At 35.1% G+C, this 17,418-nt stretch overlaps 1 protein-coding gene across 2 annotated transcripts in view; it reads left to right on the top strand.

Moving 5' to 3' along the window:
- Prrg1 (proline rich and Gla domain 1) overlaps window positions 1-17,418 on the top strand; it is a 103,104-nt gene that overhangs the window by 66,979 nt on the left and 18,707 nt on the right. For both annotated transcript variants that reach the window (XM_013151988.3, XM_063245687.1), the window contains one exon: window positions 12,246-12,406. In XM_013151988.3, coding sequence (XP_013007442.1) covers window positions 12,246-12,406 — 161 coding nt within the window. The remainder of the gene's footprint in view (window positions 1-12,245; window positions 12,407-17,418) is intronic.

Here is a 17,418-nt window from a genome sequence, read left to right as displayed (position 1 = left end):
TCAATCATAATAGGATATTTACTAACGTACATTGGACAAAACTTGAAGTTAAAAGCAAACATACCAATTATAATAAAGGTTATTCCCTTTGAGTTTAGTATAAACATAAGACCCTTATATGTCAATAAAGACTTAGATATAGTCATTAATTTACATGCAGGAGAATTTCTAAAATTTAAAACATAATGATGTGCCAAAATATGTATTACTTATCAAATTGCATGATAGCATGTATACAACATTGGCTAACTGAAAGGATTAATAAGATTCTACAGGATACGTTCACATAAGGTTCTAATAATGGCTGATGGTATGGAACAACAACAAGATCTATGTCAGAAGTTTATATCCAAGATCTGATTAAAAAAACATTGTGGGTTTAAATAAAAAAATTCTAGTAAAAAAAGCATTGCCATAAATCTCTCTCAAAGTATTCCACTTCATTTCAAAAACACTTATCCATATTTCTTGCCATTTTCTGAATTACTTCTGGACGTCCATTTTTGTGAGTGTCTTTTCAGGGTATAAGCAAAAATACAGTGAATCTTATTGCTGAGTGTCATCCTATATAATACAGGCTTATAAAAACATCACAATGTGTCATTTTGCAACTTATTCACTGAATTTGGAAAGTGTGCAGTGTCTGACTCTTTCCCAAAGTCAAAATGACCATAAAATGTATTTTTAATTGATTCAGGACACTAAGGCTGCCACAACAGAGCGACTAATTATGCTCATTTAAGAGAACCATCAAATCTGCTTCAGAATGTGGCAAGAATGATAAGACAAATGTATTTAAAGCAACAGGAAGTATTTTGAAGGAGATTAATGTCAATGTCTCTTTGACTGTAATAATTTTAATACTTACCATATTTGTCAATTATACTTTATATAACTTTGGTATATTGAAGATTTTGATATCCCACTGGTCTTGTAGCTGAAACTAGGCTATGTAACTAATTAAATTTGGTACAGATTATTAACATGCATCTTCGGTGAACAATTTAGGCAATCTTATACAGAGTGCTTTATAAGAGAGGCTCAGACTTTAAATAACACTTTATGAAGCTAGTGTATTTTATCATAAGCTTGATTAAGGGTATCAGATTCCTAGTCCAAGAGTTGAGTAAACAGACTCACCCCCCCTTGCTCATTTATTCTATATTTATAAATGCATTTTTATTATCAGTTCAGTGAATCTCTTGTTTTACTTTTCATGGAACAACTTGCATAAGTGATACTACTATTTACTGAGCATCTATTCTTTGCAAAATCCTAAGCGGATCAGTGCATCATTATTACCCCATAATAACTGAGATTATTGTTATTATTCCAAACTTCCATATAAAGATGTGATGCTTGATCTTTGCTTTACTCACATAGCTGTTTGCTTTGACATTTTTTACTTGTTATTTGAGATGCACCCCTTAACAATTTTGCAGAATCAATGAGGTCACGTTTATTCCTCAAATTAAATAACGTTTCCTCTAATGCAAGGATATCTTTCTTCATTTCCTGACCAACCCTATTCCCAGTGTTGTACATTAGATCTAGAAGCCTTTGACTTTTGAAAGAAAGAAAAGATACTGAAGTACTTTGTTCATTAGTAGGAGGTTCCTGTTCTCTATTACTCTTGATGCTTTTGCTACTATTGCTAGTGTATAGTCTTGTGTGATAAATGGGGGCTTAAGTGAGGCCTTCTGGTACCCAGAATAACTCCTGTGTAATTAAAAGACTTACTGTAGTGACTGATATACAGGTTTCCCCAAATGAGCTGTAGTAATGCTAGGAGCACAACTTTCCACCCAGGATTTTACTCTCCTGTGCTTACTCCATACCGTGGCTGGCTTCCTCAAAATTTCAGCTATTTAGTGAATTTGATGTTCTGACACTAATGTCTCTCATATGTTCATATATTTTGTGTGACCACAATGAAGTACTTAAGTCAGATTAACTTTATAAAGAGAAGACAATTAGGTAGTTTATACTTTTGGGAGTTGAAAGTCCCAACAACCTGGAGCAGGTTCTTGGTAGCTCTACCTTGAATGTGTCACGTCAGGGCAGATGGCAGTAACAGATGTGCAAGAAGAAAATATCACATCACCTAACGGGAGCCACAGAGACAGCAAGGCTCCACATTGCCTTGTGGGTGTATCCCTTACAAGGACCTCATACTAGGCTTCATCTGTTAAAGGTTTCCAACATATAAACCTTTGGGGAAATAAACAATACCCAAATCATAGCACATGGCCTCTTTACCAAGCAAGCTCATGGAATCAAGGTAGCTTATTGAGGAACGGCTAGCTAAAGGTAACTTAAAAGTGGTGATATGATTGGACGTATAGAGGGTTACATTACATTTTTTTTCTTGCACATTATAATTCTTATCAGGGTCAAAGTTACTCCTCTGACACATTTTGGTAACTTTGCACTTTAAAGGAGATCTCAGACTCTTTCTTCACAGACAGAATTTCCCAGCTCATTCAAAATCCATCTGCCAAACGGATTTGGACGAGAAGGGGCAAGATTCTATGGCCCTCCGGCGCCTCTAGGTCAGAGGTTCTTAGTTTCTCAGTTTCTAATCTCTTAGTCATTACAGTGATGTTTTGTATAGGAGCTATAGGCCAAAAAATACCTGAGATTCCCACTTATTTTTTAAGTTCAAATAGCTTAATAAATATTTACGTCTTTAGTAAGTATGTATATCTTGACAACATATGTATTATTAGAAGAAATAAAATACATAAATGGAAGATAATGTCTTAGTGACTCTTTCATCACTGAGACACAATATTTGACATTCACAATTCTAAGGAGAAAAATTTTATTTTGGTTCATTTTGTAGAGTTTTCAGTCCATAGTTTATTGACTACAAGGCAGGGCAGCATGGCAGAGGAGCATGGCAGATGGAAAAGAGCTCATGACATAGTGGCAGGTGTCTTAGTTAATTTTACTCATTGCTGAGACAAAATACCTGATGCCCAGGTTGGGAAAGGAAAAGTTTATTTCTTACAGTTTTTGGAGGTTTCAGTCCACACTCAGTTGGCTCCAAGACAGGCAGGCATGGCTGGGCTGCAGTTCATGGCGGCCGCCAACAGCAAACTCGAACCAGCAAAGAGAAAGACACATCTTCTTCCTGCCATTACATTACATCCTGGCTCCACCCCTATGTGGGTGGAGCACTGACACCATCAATCCAAGCACTATACAATGAACCATCACAAATGAACAATGCAAACTCATGAGTCCTGGGGGACACAAACACAAACCATGACAGCAGGGAACATAGAGATCAAGGAAAAAGGAAGGGAAATAATAGCTTACCAGGTCATGCCAAAGAACAACTGCCTCCCAGGCTTCACCTCCACGTTTAACTATAATCTCATATCCATTGATGACTGTCACACCCCCGTAATCCAATCTCCTCTTGACAGCCCCACCTATGAGCACATGAAACTTTGAGGAGATATCTAGATATAAACCATAACAGACAACAATATTTTATGTCAATATTAAATGTGTGCAATGTTCTAATAGAAGGTATATTCTTGTGGGTCCCTAAACAGCTGAAATTTTAGAATCTGATGGGATATTGCCACCCTCGTTGCCTTTTATTTTCATGGCACTTAAAAAATCACAGCTAAAAACCCACTTTCGCATAGAAAAAGTGTATGGAACTATCTTATGAATGAAACAGTAATTTGGTATCTAACAGATGTCAAATACTACTGCACTCCCTTCAAAAATGTAAAATATCCTGAACATTCTCTTTGAGTTTCCCACAGTACTCAAGGGGTCTTTGATGCACACTTTGTGAACCAAGGAGCTAGTTCTTCATCAAGGCACAAATCAGTTAGCTATAAACTCTTCCTAAAACACTTTGGTGTCCAGCTACTCCACGTTTACCTAATCAGTGAAGGAAATCAAATAAATGTTAAAGAACAACAGCAATATAAAGGAATACTCAAAGAGAAGTACTAATAGAATATATATATATATATATATATATATATATATATAATGATATATATATAATATTCTATAAGCTTCAAAAAGTAGCTTCTTTTGCTAAAGTAATATGCTGTCTCATAGAACATTTTTGCAAATACATTTTATGCAGTATACAAACACATTTCATAATGTATTAAATTTGCATTAGTGCTTCATAATGAGAGAGATGGTCTATGGCTTACAAAACTTCTTTGCATTCTGAGTCTCTACTCTTCTGCCTTTTTCATTTATTCCACACATACCCAATCCAGTTTTGAATCAAGCTGTTTACTAAGTTCAATAAAAGATAAAAGATTGGAGCAAAATATTAATACATGGGCCCTGACCTCAATAAGTTTATACCCTTTATGGAAACAAGTAAATCACGTCAAAGATTATTTTATAATTTTGTTAATTGTTACAATCAAAGTATGTATAGATACTTAGTCCATAGCATGGCTGTGTAATAAAGTAGAGAATCAAGTGTAGGGAAAGTTTCAGAAGATGTTACATTGAAATAAGAGTTCACTAGGCAAAGGAAATATCAGACATAACATTATTGAAACATAAAACAGCCAATTTGTAAAAAAATTATGATATTTAGTTTGATTAAGAGCTAATATGCATGATAGTCAAAGTAGCCAAAGAAATCACACAATATTTATGTATTTCATGTCTTTTCCTTTTTGTTCCTATTGCCACCAGTCTAATGCGTGATCTCCTGTTTATTAACTTGGTATTTTTTAAGGACCCTTTTCCTGCTATTTTTTTCCTTTCCATTTTTCCCTTGTCCTATTCCCAAATCTTTTGTGTAGGTATAAACATTCTTGGTTATTTTCCCCCAAATATTGACCTAATTGCTACAAAGTAGTTCATGCATTTTAGCATGAATGAAGTGCATCAGTGACATGCCAATTGGCCAATTTTTCCAGCTTCATTTCCCTGCTATTTTGAGTCTTCTCTTCTGACCTTACTGACTAATTCTCTGTGCCTCATTTAAGTCCTTCGCCTTGCTCAGTTATAAGCATTTGGTCTCTGGCTTTGTTTTCCTAGTTTATGTTTTCTCACCATCTTTGCATGCCCCAATCCTGTGATTACTTAAAAAGTCAGCCCAAAAGTGCTTCACAAACCGTCCCTACCTGGAGACAGGAGACATAAGCATTCCATAGAAATACAACTGCCTTTTAAAGTCGAAGAACATTCATCATATTCAGCATAGCTCTTTGTGTTATCTCTTTTATTTTTGCTACCTCATGCACTGAAGAATCTTAAGGGTGGAAGTCATCTGCTACTTATCTTAGTGACTTGTCACATTCTCATTGTACACAGTCTGTGTTCAATAAATATGCCTGAGAAAAAGCATTTGTTCACTTGCAAAAAGAAACTGCAACTTCTTGAAGAATATCAGATTCAGGATGAGAGAACCAATTAATAATGAGAGTAGTGTGCTCACTTTGGTAGTGTATATACTAAAATAATTGGAAGAAATTTTTCCAAGTATGCCATTAAATTTAAAGCCTTATCTTCTGTTTTCCAGCAAACTTATAGGGATATTTAAACTTGTCTAAAGTTTGTTTGCATTAAAATGACAGTTCTAGTAATCTGCAGCACATTAAATAGAATGTTTATCGTATAATTAAATATTTTGGATTAATCAGTAATTTAAAAAGTTATTAAAAAGCTTTTGTATTTAACCTATTTTTATTGCTTCTTTTGATTAAAGGCATACAAATTTATTTATTTCAAAGTAATGAAAAAGTATCTTCATTTATTAAATAAATAAACATATTTTGAGTATATATGTGTATATCAATTTTAGATTTGAAATATTTTCCTGAGTAAGAATACTTTCCAATTGAATATGAAGAACAAAATAAACTTTTTTCTTTGTTTCTTTTTGTGGGAATACTGCATGTTTAAAATAATATCTCAGTATTTTGTTATCAAAGCACATTTATATTCTCTATATTTGTCATAGCAGATAATTTGACGTGCACAAGACTCCTGTTATCTATGTTGACTCACACAATTAAGGAAAATGAGGTATAGGGAAGTGATGAGCTTAAGTTTCAAACATCATTGCTTAAATTGATTATTTTTAGTTCTGAAGATTGAACCTAATGCTTCATATATACCAAACACTATCACTAAGGTGTACCTGAGACCCTTGTTTAGCATTTTGAAGCCTTAATGTATGCCCTTGTAGCACAAACATTGTCCAGTGTTTTGAAAATAGAGATTCTGATCTCATCCTGTAAATCAAAGCTGCAACATTGTCTCTTAGTTTGTTTCCACATTGAAAGAAATTTTCTAATTTTGGTATCATCATGCAGGCATGGATCATTAGATTTTGAATTTACTTTGAAAAACACTGGCAAATGTCATTATTTCCTGTTCCCTAATATATGGCAGCGATAACTAATCTATAATAACATCTTTCTTGTAGGTCAGACATTTACTCCAAGAGTATCTTCTAATTGAATAGATTTGCCAAGTGAGATAAAATCTACGTACCATCTTAGTCTATTTATAGTTCTCAGTATTACCTTGCCTGTTGATACAAGAAACGCATAAATGTTTATGGAATGCTCTTCATAATTTGGTTAGATTGGTGTTAGAAGATATTCCTGTCATGTTACCTTTCAGTTGTTTATCCTTACAAATTACCCTGTTGTTTGTTTATAGAAATTAGCTGCTCTCCTTGACTCTGCTATTTAACCGCATATAATAATTTTCTTTTAGTAGTATTTTGGATTTCTTCCTCCTAAAAGTTCAAAATACATTATTTTTTATTGTTTGGCTTATCCTCGAGAAAATTAGCTAAAATCCAGAGATATCTTAGACTGTATTAACATATGTAATGGGTTTAAAAACAAGGAAGCTGAGAGTTCTGATCAACTTTGCATGTCAGACCACAGAAAGTACTCCATTCAACATACGACATTATGCTTTATGACAGAAAGTTGGTGCAGAGAATTATATTCACTGCACATGACAAACAGATGAGGGGACAAGGTGAGTTGATCTTGGAAAAGAGAATCCACAGGCAAAACCAGTTACTGTCTTTATGCTTTACTTAGAGGAGAATTATATGTCATTTTAACGATATAAATATTAACAGTATCTAGGAAGTGGTTTGGAAGTTCTTTTCATTTGCTTATGTATTCTTCAATCTCTTTCTTCAGTGTTCTGTATTTTTTCATTCATCTTTTTGGTTATGTTGATTCTTTGGATTTTAAAATTTTTAAAGTTTATGTGAATGCAATTGCTTTCCTGATTTCTTTTTTGGTTGACTTATTATGGGTATACAGGCATGCCACTGATGTTTTTATGCTGGTTTTGTATCCTGTCACTTTCATGAACTAATCAGTTATAAAAGCTTTATGGTAGAATTTTTGGGGGTCTGCTCCGTGAACAATAACATCATTTATAAATCGAGATAATTTGCCTTCTTATTTTTGCTATTCATATCCCTTTTATTTCTTTCTCTTGTGTGATTGTTGTGGCACAAGTTTCAAGTGTTATATTGAATAAGAGTCATGAGTGAATACCCTTGTCTTGTTCCTCAGTTTAGAGGAAATGCTTTCAGTTTTTCCCATTATATATTATGTTGGCTATGGGTTTGTCATATATAGCTTTTATCAGTGAGATCTTCCTATACCTATTTTCATCATGACAGGATGTTGGATTTTGTCAAAACTTTTTCTGCATCTATTGAGAAGATCATGTGATTTTCATCCTTGATTATATTTATATGGTGTGTTACATTTATTGGTTTATGTATGTCAAATAATCTTTGTATCCCCAACATGAAAGCAATTTGATCATGGTGTTGTTGAGTTATGTGTGCAAGGTCTTACTGAGAATTTTAGCACCTGTGCATTAGATCCAGCCAATCATAAACTGAAACCTCTACAAACTGTGAGCTAAATAAATCTTTAATCATGGATGTTGATTTTATCTCAGCAATGAGAGAAAAGTACCTCAGAATCCTGGTTTTGGTATTGAGGTAGTATTGGCTTCATAGAATGACTTTTGATGCCTTACTGAAGAGACTTTCAGTTGAATTTTTTTATTTGAGTGATTGAAGTTTCACTTTCAGGATTTCTGCTTCTTTTTCAGAACTTCTCTCTCTCTCTACAAAAGTGGACTTTCATAATCTGCACTATATTCTTTGATTCTTGCAGCTGTTTATTTGATACATATGTAATGGGTTTAAAAACAAGGAAGCTGAGAGTTCTGATCAACTTTGCATGTCAGACCACAGAGAGTACTCCATTCAACATACGACTTAATGATCCTTTAGTAATTGATTCATTCATCTGTTTACTGTCTCTTCTTTTATCTCACTGATCATTTTAACTATCAAGTTTTTAAAATATCCTTCTAGAATTTCTTCCACTTTAGTTTCTGTTGTATGCGCTTTTAGGGAAGTATCTTCTTGCCTTGTATGTTCATGATTATCGTATTTTTGTGTTGAAGAGCACAATTTAGATGGAAATCTCTAGCACTGTTGTGTGGAGATCTTTTTAGTAAATAGCTTTCTTTCTGTGATATGTCATTGGTTCTGGGTATGACTCAGCACAGAAGTACCCACTCAGCCTATTTAAAGTACTATGTTAAGTTCATAGCACAGCATTGCAAGATAAAACTGCCAGTAATATAAGAATTCATGGAACCAGTCATATGTCAACATGTAATGTAACACTTGCTTTAAAGATTTTGTACTATTGAATTAGCACTGAAACATAAAGGAATAATAATGATGTAGATTAGGCTAGGGAAAAACATAAAGAAAATAGTAACAAAAAGAAAAACAAAAACAGGTTTTAGTTATAATAGGACTGTTTGTACTGAGTTCTTGGTCTCACAATATTGAAGAATGAAATGATCAGTGAAAGGAGATAGTTAGGAGAGTTTTATTTGAAATAAGAATAGCTCCAGCATTTTCAGGAAGGGTTTTGAGTGGGCTGACCACATGGTCCCTCAATCTCAAACTACTTAGAGATACACAAATCACAGAAATCATCCAATTGTTTAGTGGTCCCTGTTATAGATGGCTCTCTGGATGAATAATGACCAATTAGAATACAAGCTCTTTAACTCAGTTTATAAATATAAAGGGCCTAGGGGAAAAGTGATCATTTTGCATTTTAAATTTCTCAAAACTCAGGAGCTTAGTAGGAAGTGGCTGTAACTCTCTTTAGTAGGGAGCAAGCTACATTCCACTTTGCCTGAAGATGTTTACCCTTTGTCCAAAGTCTACATTTGTTGTCCATTTTAAATTTACTTCTTATCAATATGGCTGGTTACCCAACCTCTGGCTCAGGCTCTCCCCCTAGCTACCTGCTTTACTCATAGGTAAACTAAATTTGATATTCTTTATAATAATATTTATATAGCAGGAAAGAAACGGGGAGGAAGGAGACTTTTGAGAGGTTATATGAAGGGAAGGAATAAAAGAAGAATAGGAAGAGAATATAAAGTGAAAGTGAGAGAAAATAAAAGGAGATTGAATCCAGTTAAGGAATTGTCAGGAACCCCAAGGAAAAAATGCTTGATGGAAAGCAGCATAAATTATAAAACAAAGTCACACACCATTGAATAAAGTGCAGTGACTATAATACATTACATGGTTTTATACACACAAAGACTGTCACACTAAAAGAGAAAGAAAAATAATAAATTTTAATGATAATATTTACATGCATAAAAACAAGAGGAGAAAATAATATTTAAGATGGTATGAGAGTTTAAAGAAAGAAAGAAGAAACAGGGAAGGAATATAATTGGAAAGTGAAAGAAGACATGTGAAGAATATCTCCAATTAATGAAGCAATAAAACTAGAAATTTAACAAACCCTATGAAATAACCCCTAATGCAAGAAATCATGATGTTACATGGTGAGACATTGTAGAAGGGCAAGCAATAACTTGCACTCATAAACACTTGTATATACCCATATATTCCCAGGCACATGCAAAATGGAACACACTCACAAAAAAGATCCAATTCTTTGATTCTGCTTGGTAAAAGGGTGGTGTATATGAACATCTTTTGCTTTTTTTATTTCAGAATTCTTTTCTCCCTCTGTCCAACTAGGAAATCCTCATTTAGAGAAGGTAGGAAGATGAATGAGTTCTGCCCCTCTGTGGCTGTCATTGAGTTGTGAAGTAGATTTGCTAGTGGCAGGACTGGCCCATACCTGCTGAATTAATCTCTTTCATACCTGGGAACGAGGCGATCAGAAAATCCAAGCTGTTTATTAAATCTGTCACTTACATAATCTATGGGTAGTTCTGAAGTGTAAGCCAAAGCTTTGTAAATTTTCATTCTCCAGATATGCCTTTGGAGGCCTGGCTGTCTGGTAACTGCATATTGCCATATTAACCGTGAATACCTCTAGCAAGATTGAAAAGGATGAGTGCATAGGGTCAGTGTTTGTATCAGGGGTGGCAGGTGCTTAGTCTTCTGATGGTTTCTGCAGAAGAGACTCTCCCAGACCCAGATTATCCCCCACTGCAAAATCCATATAGCGAAACTCACTGTCTGGCACTTTACTCAAAACACCAATGTTTTACACTGTCTTTTCAGTTGCCTCTTATATTCTAGCCCAGAATCGTATTTCTTGTGAGCCAGGGACTGAGGTGTTTCTGCTGATTTTTGGAGTTTAGTTTTACTGTTGTCACAGTCACTTTTCTCCTGGGCCCAAACTATGAGGGCATTTCCTTTCTGTAGCATGGTGCATTTGTGTCTTCAGTTTATGGAAAATCTGGAGATTTTGTGAGAGTAGGCAGAGGGGATTACTCAGGATGCCTTTCAGGACTCAAATCTACCTTTGTCCATCCCCTACTAGCTCTTCCAAGGCAAAGGTTAGAGGAGCTTCCAACATGACTCCCAAGCTGACCATGTGCAAATCACAGATGTATTCTGGAGACATGCAGAGAATTTTGGAATTATAGATGGGAGACAACCTGAGTGGAGTCATGAGAGAATGAATGTGTCTTGTTCCTAGATACTGTAATGCAAGTGTCCGTATGCAATTGCTAGAGAAAATAAAACACAGGATTTGTAAACATGTACTCTTGGAAGTGTTTCTTTCATCTGAGCCACATATTGCCAAGTGCAAATTTTCAGTTACCAGGTCATTTCCTGACTTCTGGCCTGTCCAGCCTCCTCCCTAGGGATCTCCTAGCCTTTGCAAGTTACAAAGAAATAGAGGTGTTAGGGCCACTCAGCCTCCAAAGCAGAGCAGAGTGCACCTATTTATGGATCCCAAGATTTGTCATTGTCATTTTAAATACTTAATTATTTTCCATTTATTTCAGGTTGCTTATTTTACTATCTTAAAAGATCTGCATTGTGTCTTTTCCCACATTATAAATCTATAACATTAGGAAATATGTTTATATTAGCAGAGATTAAATTCTAGTGGTTTTATATTTATGTTTCCAAACAAGCAAGACACTTAGAAAAATATAACTGCATTAGAACTTAAAATTTAGTTGTATATAATACTAATAAAAATTCCCTATCAGTACATATATTTCCTAATTTACTTTATGGAGTTTCATAAATACATCTTAAATGTTTATTTGATATGCCTCTATAAACCGTGTAAAATAATTTTCCTCAAGGATAGTTAAAGTAGTTGGGTAAGTGTCACTACACTGTATTTAATTCAACTGCATATAGAAAAAAATTGCTATTAGCATTTCATTGGGATGAATTATGGCTAAATTTATCTTAAACATTTGATATAATTTTGTCATTATTTTTACAAGTCAGAGTTCTCTGGGTTTATATTATTGGGTCAGTTGAAGTTTTACTTATTTTTAGCTAAAAGGACAACTACTCATAGTCGAGAGACTAGGTTTTGATTTGGTTGCTGCTCTCCAATGGCAGAATGCCTTGGGATATCCACTCAGGTAATGAATATAAGTAGTGCTATCATTATTACTATTTTAAACACTCATAGTTGGCAGGAATGTGCTAAAGTCTGAATATAACATGGTAAATTATGTCAGTCTTCCTGTCCAGGGCAACTGCAACTGAAAGGACATCCTCATATGATGAGGGAGGAGACAGAAACAGTCATTTGTACCTAAGTGTTACTTTGCTCGTGACTCACAGAAAGAGCTTTAGGATGTTGCTTATGTTTTCTAAAGAGCATCTGGCAGTTTTCATCTTGCATATAACTTCCCGTATAAGATTTTTATCCCATTTTTACGCTTATTATTGTATCTCTTTTTAGTTTTCCTCACAGGAGAAAATGCCAATTCAGTATTAAAACGCTATCCAAGAGCTAATACGCTTCTTGAAGAAATCAGACAGGGAAATATTGAACGTGAGTGCAAAGAAGAAGTTTGTACATTCGAAGAAGCCAGAGAAGCTTTTGAAAATAATGAAAAAACTGTGAGTATATTGGCAATTTTTAAATATTCTCACATATACGCCTACCTTTTTATTGGGAATCTGCATTCCCAAAGTGTGTGCATTCCTGTCAATTAAAAGTTACTTTTATGAAAAATTCTGAAAGTACCAGCTAATATTTCTGCACAGGAGAGATGGTTTACTCTTTGGGGGCTGGTTTTTTCTTTGAGAGCACTGTTTCCATAAGATTTTGCTGAGTTTTGATGTACCATCTTGGCAAGGGAGAGATTTAGTTCACATAAGGCTGTGATTTGGATAGTTTATAAATGTCCTAACTTTACTATGCCCAATGAGAGATGAAGAGTGAAGGAAGCCAACAGAAATGGACAGTGTTTTTGCAAGGTTCATTTCTTATACAAAAGAATGAACACGTCTGAGCGTCTTCCCCCACCCCCTCCATGTGGATACTCCTTTTCACCTCACTACACTATTTCAAGGAGTGCTATTCAAGGAGAGCAGGGGTGGGAAAACACAAAGCAGGCATTTAAATTCCATACTTGTCCATACTTTGTCCCATAGCTGTAAATTACATTTAGAAGCACCCATTGTCTAAGGATCCAGTCCTGTGCACCATGAAATAATATTAGATTCTAAACAAATGATGTCCAATGTATGTGTCAAGAGCAATAAATGCACAAGAGTTTTTTTAAAAAGAGGTTTTGATCTTCTAGTAGGTAGAGAATACAGCATGGGTAACACAAAAGGAGCTACAGGAAAGATGCTCATAAAACACAACTGCTAGATTCTAGTGTGAACAACAAAATCAAAATCAGTTTATAAACTGATAAGCTGTGAGTTTACTCGGTTTTGCAGATTAACATGGAGTTTAACTGTTGTGTGTATTTTCTAAGCTATGGATCTGATTTTCCACACGGTTACCCAGTTGTCCAAACATCATTGAACAGGGCTAGAGATTTAGCTCAGCGGTATAAGCGCCTGCCTTGCAAGCAGGCAGGCATGAGTTCCATCCCTGGTACCGATAAAAAGGAAAAAGACAACAAAACAAAACAAAACAAAACAGAACAAAAAAAAACATCGTTGAACAGAAAACTCCTCTTCCCCATAGTTATTTTATTTATCTCTTGCTAGGTACCTAAATTCCTTATGTGCTTAGTCTATTTCTGAGCATTGTAGTTTAATGAACTGAGCCATCTTTCTGCTCAAAAGCTAGAACCACACTGTTTTAATTACAGTGGATATGTAGTATGTCTTAGTGTGAATTATAATTACTTCATCCCAAAATGACCTTTCTTCAGTGGTTTTTGAGCTATTCTTGCTTGCTAATTTTTGCTTATAAATTTTAGTATTAACTCATGTGGCTCCAGAAAGAATAATGTTTTGGTATGTTTTCTGGGATAATTTTCAATTTGTAGCCCTTCCTAAAAAAACCTACTCTTCCCATATAGCCTTTCTGGTCTCAGTGTGTAGTAGCTTTGTCCTTTCATTGGGTTGCTAACCTCCAAACTGATAGAATTTTTCGGCGCGAAAGGGAACTATTTGATAGGATTTTGGTGTGGCTGAAAAGGTAAGAAGTATGAAATAAAAGAGACCTTTAATTTAAGAATGTGGGGAGAGACCCCCTGACCCTCTGAGGTCTGGCATTCTTTCAGGGGTCTGGCATTCTCTCTGCCAGACACGTGGTGTGGGGACATACATCTAGCTTAGGTTTTGGGTGGTGCCTAAGGGGCATTAGTGATGCACAGGTAGCCCATTGGTATTCATTTGGCGCCACAGGTAAATTGCCTAGGGGCCGGAATTGAGACCTCAAGATAGAGGCCCTTGGTTCCACCTCCCAGCTTCACCAGTTACAGTGTCCTGTCTGAGGCAAAAACCTTTCACAAACCTAATTATCATTCATGATTCTTCCTTCTTTTTGTATTCTACATCCCACTTGCAAGTAGTTGTCTCTGTACAGTCTCATTTCAGCCTTTTAGTTACTTCTTTACATCTAAGTCATCTTTCCCTCTCATCCATATTTCTTGGTTTCTTATCCCATAACTCATTCTCAGAACAACAGGCTGTAGTGAAACTCTAAAATCTCTGCTCATCCATGTGTGGTAGGGCACAACCATAATTCCAGCACTCTAGGCAGCTGAGGCTGGGGCTCATATGTTTGAGCCCAGCCTCGGCAACTTAGTGAGACATTGTCTTAAATAAAAATAACAAGTTGGTCTGAGAATATAGCTTATATGAAGGCCCTTGGTTCAATTTCTACTACCACAAAAGAAAAGAGACAAGAAAAAAACAAGACAAAATGCAGGAAAAAATCTCTTCTCCATAACAGTTTCCTTATTTAGCAAATGCCAAAATGCTCAGAATTATGTACAAGAAGACACACAATCATCTCCACCCCACATTTCCACTTGTCTACAGTTTTTTCTCTTTTGTTCTTCTTTTTTCATTACTTTTTTTTGAGACGGAGTCTCACTATTTAGTTCAGGCTGCCCTTGAACTCACTATCTAGCCTAGGCTAACCTGCACCTTGTTGCCTTCACCATCTTCCTGCCTCCACCTCCTGAAAGCTGGAATTATAGGCATACACCACCATTCCAGAGTGCCTCAGTTATTTCTTTATCTCATCTCCTATAACATTCAACTCCATACTCACTTTGTGGTAGCTTTTTAATATCTGCTTGCACACATACAACAGCACATGCCTTGCCATTATTGGCTTTGGTGCTTCCTCTTTCCTTTTCCAGATGAAAATTTGTGAGCTCACTGATCATTTTCAGTTTTTTGTTCTAGTTCACTTTCTCAGTGAAGAAGTATCCTATCTGAAATTGCAAACTTGAATGTCTTACATGAATTATTTTTCTTCCCAGTACTTTTTACCATTTGACATCCATTTGTTGTATTTGTTAATTGCTGTCTGTCCAGGATTGTTAGCTGTACTGCAGCAGCATTTTTGTTTCTTTGCTCATAGTTATGGTCCCGAAGAATGCCAGCATATAAAAGGGACTAAATAAATATTTGATGAAGGGATGAACTAATGGGTTGGCATACTGCAAAATACATTTAATGCATAGGAAGAAATGATTTAAAACTTGCTCATAAGTTGGCTGAGAGATGTGGACTTGAAAATGGATTTTATTATGTCCGTGTCATATCTGTTACTTTCTTTAAGTCTGTCATCCAACTATACTCATGCCATTAAAACCAAACCATTTACAGTAAGGTGTGTTTGACAATTTTTGACCTGAATGTAATAAAATCGGCACTCACATTCTTTGCTTTAGAATAACTATTTAAGATTGTTGTTTGCTTTATGCTAATAAAGATGTAGTATTGGACAACGCAGTTTCATTTTAATCTTGGCAGTGAAGAAAATGAATGAGATTTGAGAAGTTATTTTCACTCTTAGATTTTGTGTGTGTGTGTGGGGGGGGGGTACCGGGGCTTGAACTCACAACCTCACAATTGCCGGGGCAGGTGCTTATGGTGCAGAGCTCACCCCCCAGCTTAGATTTGTTATTAAATTTTTTTAATAAGTTTTATCATTCAGAACAGGCTTCTTCATTCTCAAAGTGAACTATGTAAATTTAGTAGCCTGTTTTCAGTAGAATATTTATTTGTAATGCTTTATCTAATTTGGAACACAAGTATAATGATACAATGGGAAAATGTGTTATTGTGCTTAATACTCTTCATTTTAACATGGGCCAGAGTCATTCAGGTGTTATCTGGTGAATATCTGCTTTATAATACATACAAGATATATAGCAGCATATCAGACACCTCTCCTTTTGTGGCATTTGTGATCTGGTAGACACAGCTGACATACACACAAAGGTCCATTTTAGCATTTTGTGCATTTTAAATATAAACAGTATTTATTTATCATTTTCACCTCAGTAAATCTTTAAGAGACAAAAGCAGCATTCTCTTTGAATACCAATCCTCTTTTTCAGAATTAGATTGATATGGTTTGGTGTCTCACCTCTGCCACCTGCTGACTACACTGCTTTGTGGTTTATTTATATTTTTATTTTAATGAGATTAAGATAAAAGAGGACAGAACAAAACAGAACAGAACAGAACAATGTACTATATGCTTTGTAATAAACATTTCACTTTCACAGGCCTCAACTTAGGATCTTTTATTATGGAGCATTAGTTCTAATATTATGCTCTTAACGTAGTGCGTAGCAAGGTAAAAACTTTCAATACATATAGTTTATTTTAGTTTTTAGGATCTGTGTTATAGTCATTTTCTTAGGAGTTATTTAATCATGCTCAATTTTTTTTCGTTATGTGACCATGAAGGTTCTCTGAATTTTGGAGCTTTTAATATTGAATTACCATGAAGAAAATAGTAGCAGATCTTTAAAACCAGTATTTCAGAAGCTTCACAAATAGGGTTATTCTGCATGAGTCCCAAAACTATTATCTTCAAATTTCAGAATGCACAGTAATTAGGTGTTTTTCAAGCCTGCATAGTTCCACATAGCATGCAGATTTAGTTTTTTCATACTATTTTACAATAAAAGTAACCAGAATTCTTTGGGGGTAATGGTTGATTGTAGGGTGAGGGCATGCTGTATTACCAGAAAGTAAGAAAACTGTAATACAACAGCAAGGAATACAGGCATGTCAAAGGGACTCAGGTACCAACCCAAAGAGGCCTTTAATGACCAAAACTGAACAGCTGAAGTGAACAAAAATCAATAATGTAGCATGAATTATAATGTGGAGCATGAATAAAAGCAAGTGTAAAATATTACAAATGAAAGAATGAATAAGAAAACAGACAACTCAATAGTACAAAAAATCAAATTATGTAAGTACTCTCTCTTCCAGGAAGTAAAACTTAATTCTCTGTCTTCTTTGAAAGTAGCTTGAATTTAAAGATCTGCTTGCAAAGACAAGAGTATGGAAAGGGAAAAACCTGATAAACACTTCCATGACTGGATAATCAAGTTTAGCATTATAAAAGATGAATCCTATACATGATATGCATAGAAGACACTTGACTTCTGTGGTATATTTTTCCCTAA

This window comes from Cavia porcellus, unplaced genomic scaffold (assembly GCF_034190915.1).
Source record: "Cavia porcellus strain 051 isolate PalLab524CR breed Dunkin Hartley unplaced genomic scaffold, mCavPor4.1 scaffold_3, whole genome shotgun sequence".
Taxonomy (NCBI): Eukaryota; Metazoa; Chordata; class Mammalia; order Rodentia; family Caviidae; genus Cavia; species Cavia porcellus.
Note: the sequence above shows the minus strand (reverse complement) of the source record. Positions and strands in the feature narration are given on the sequence as shown.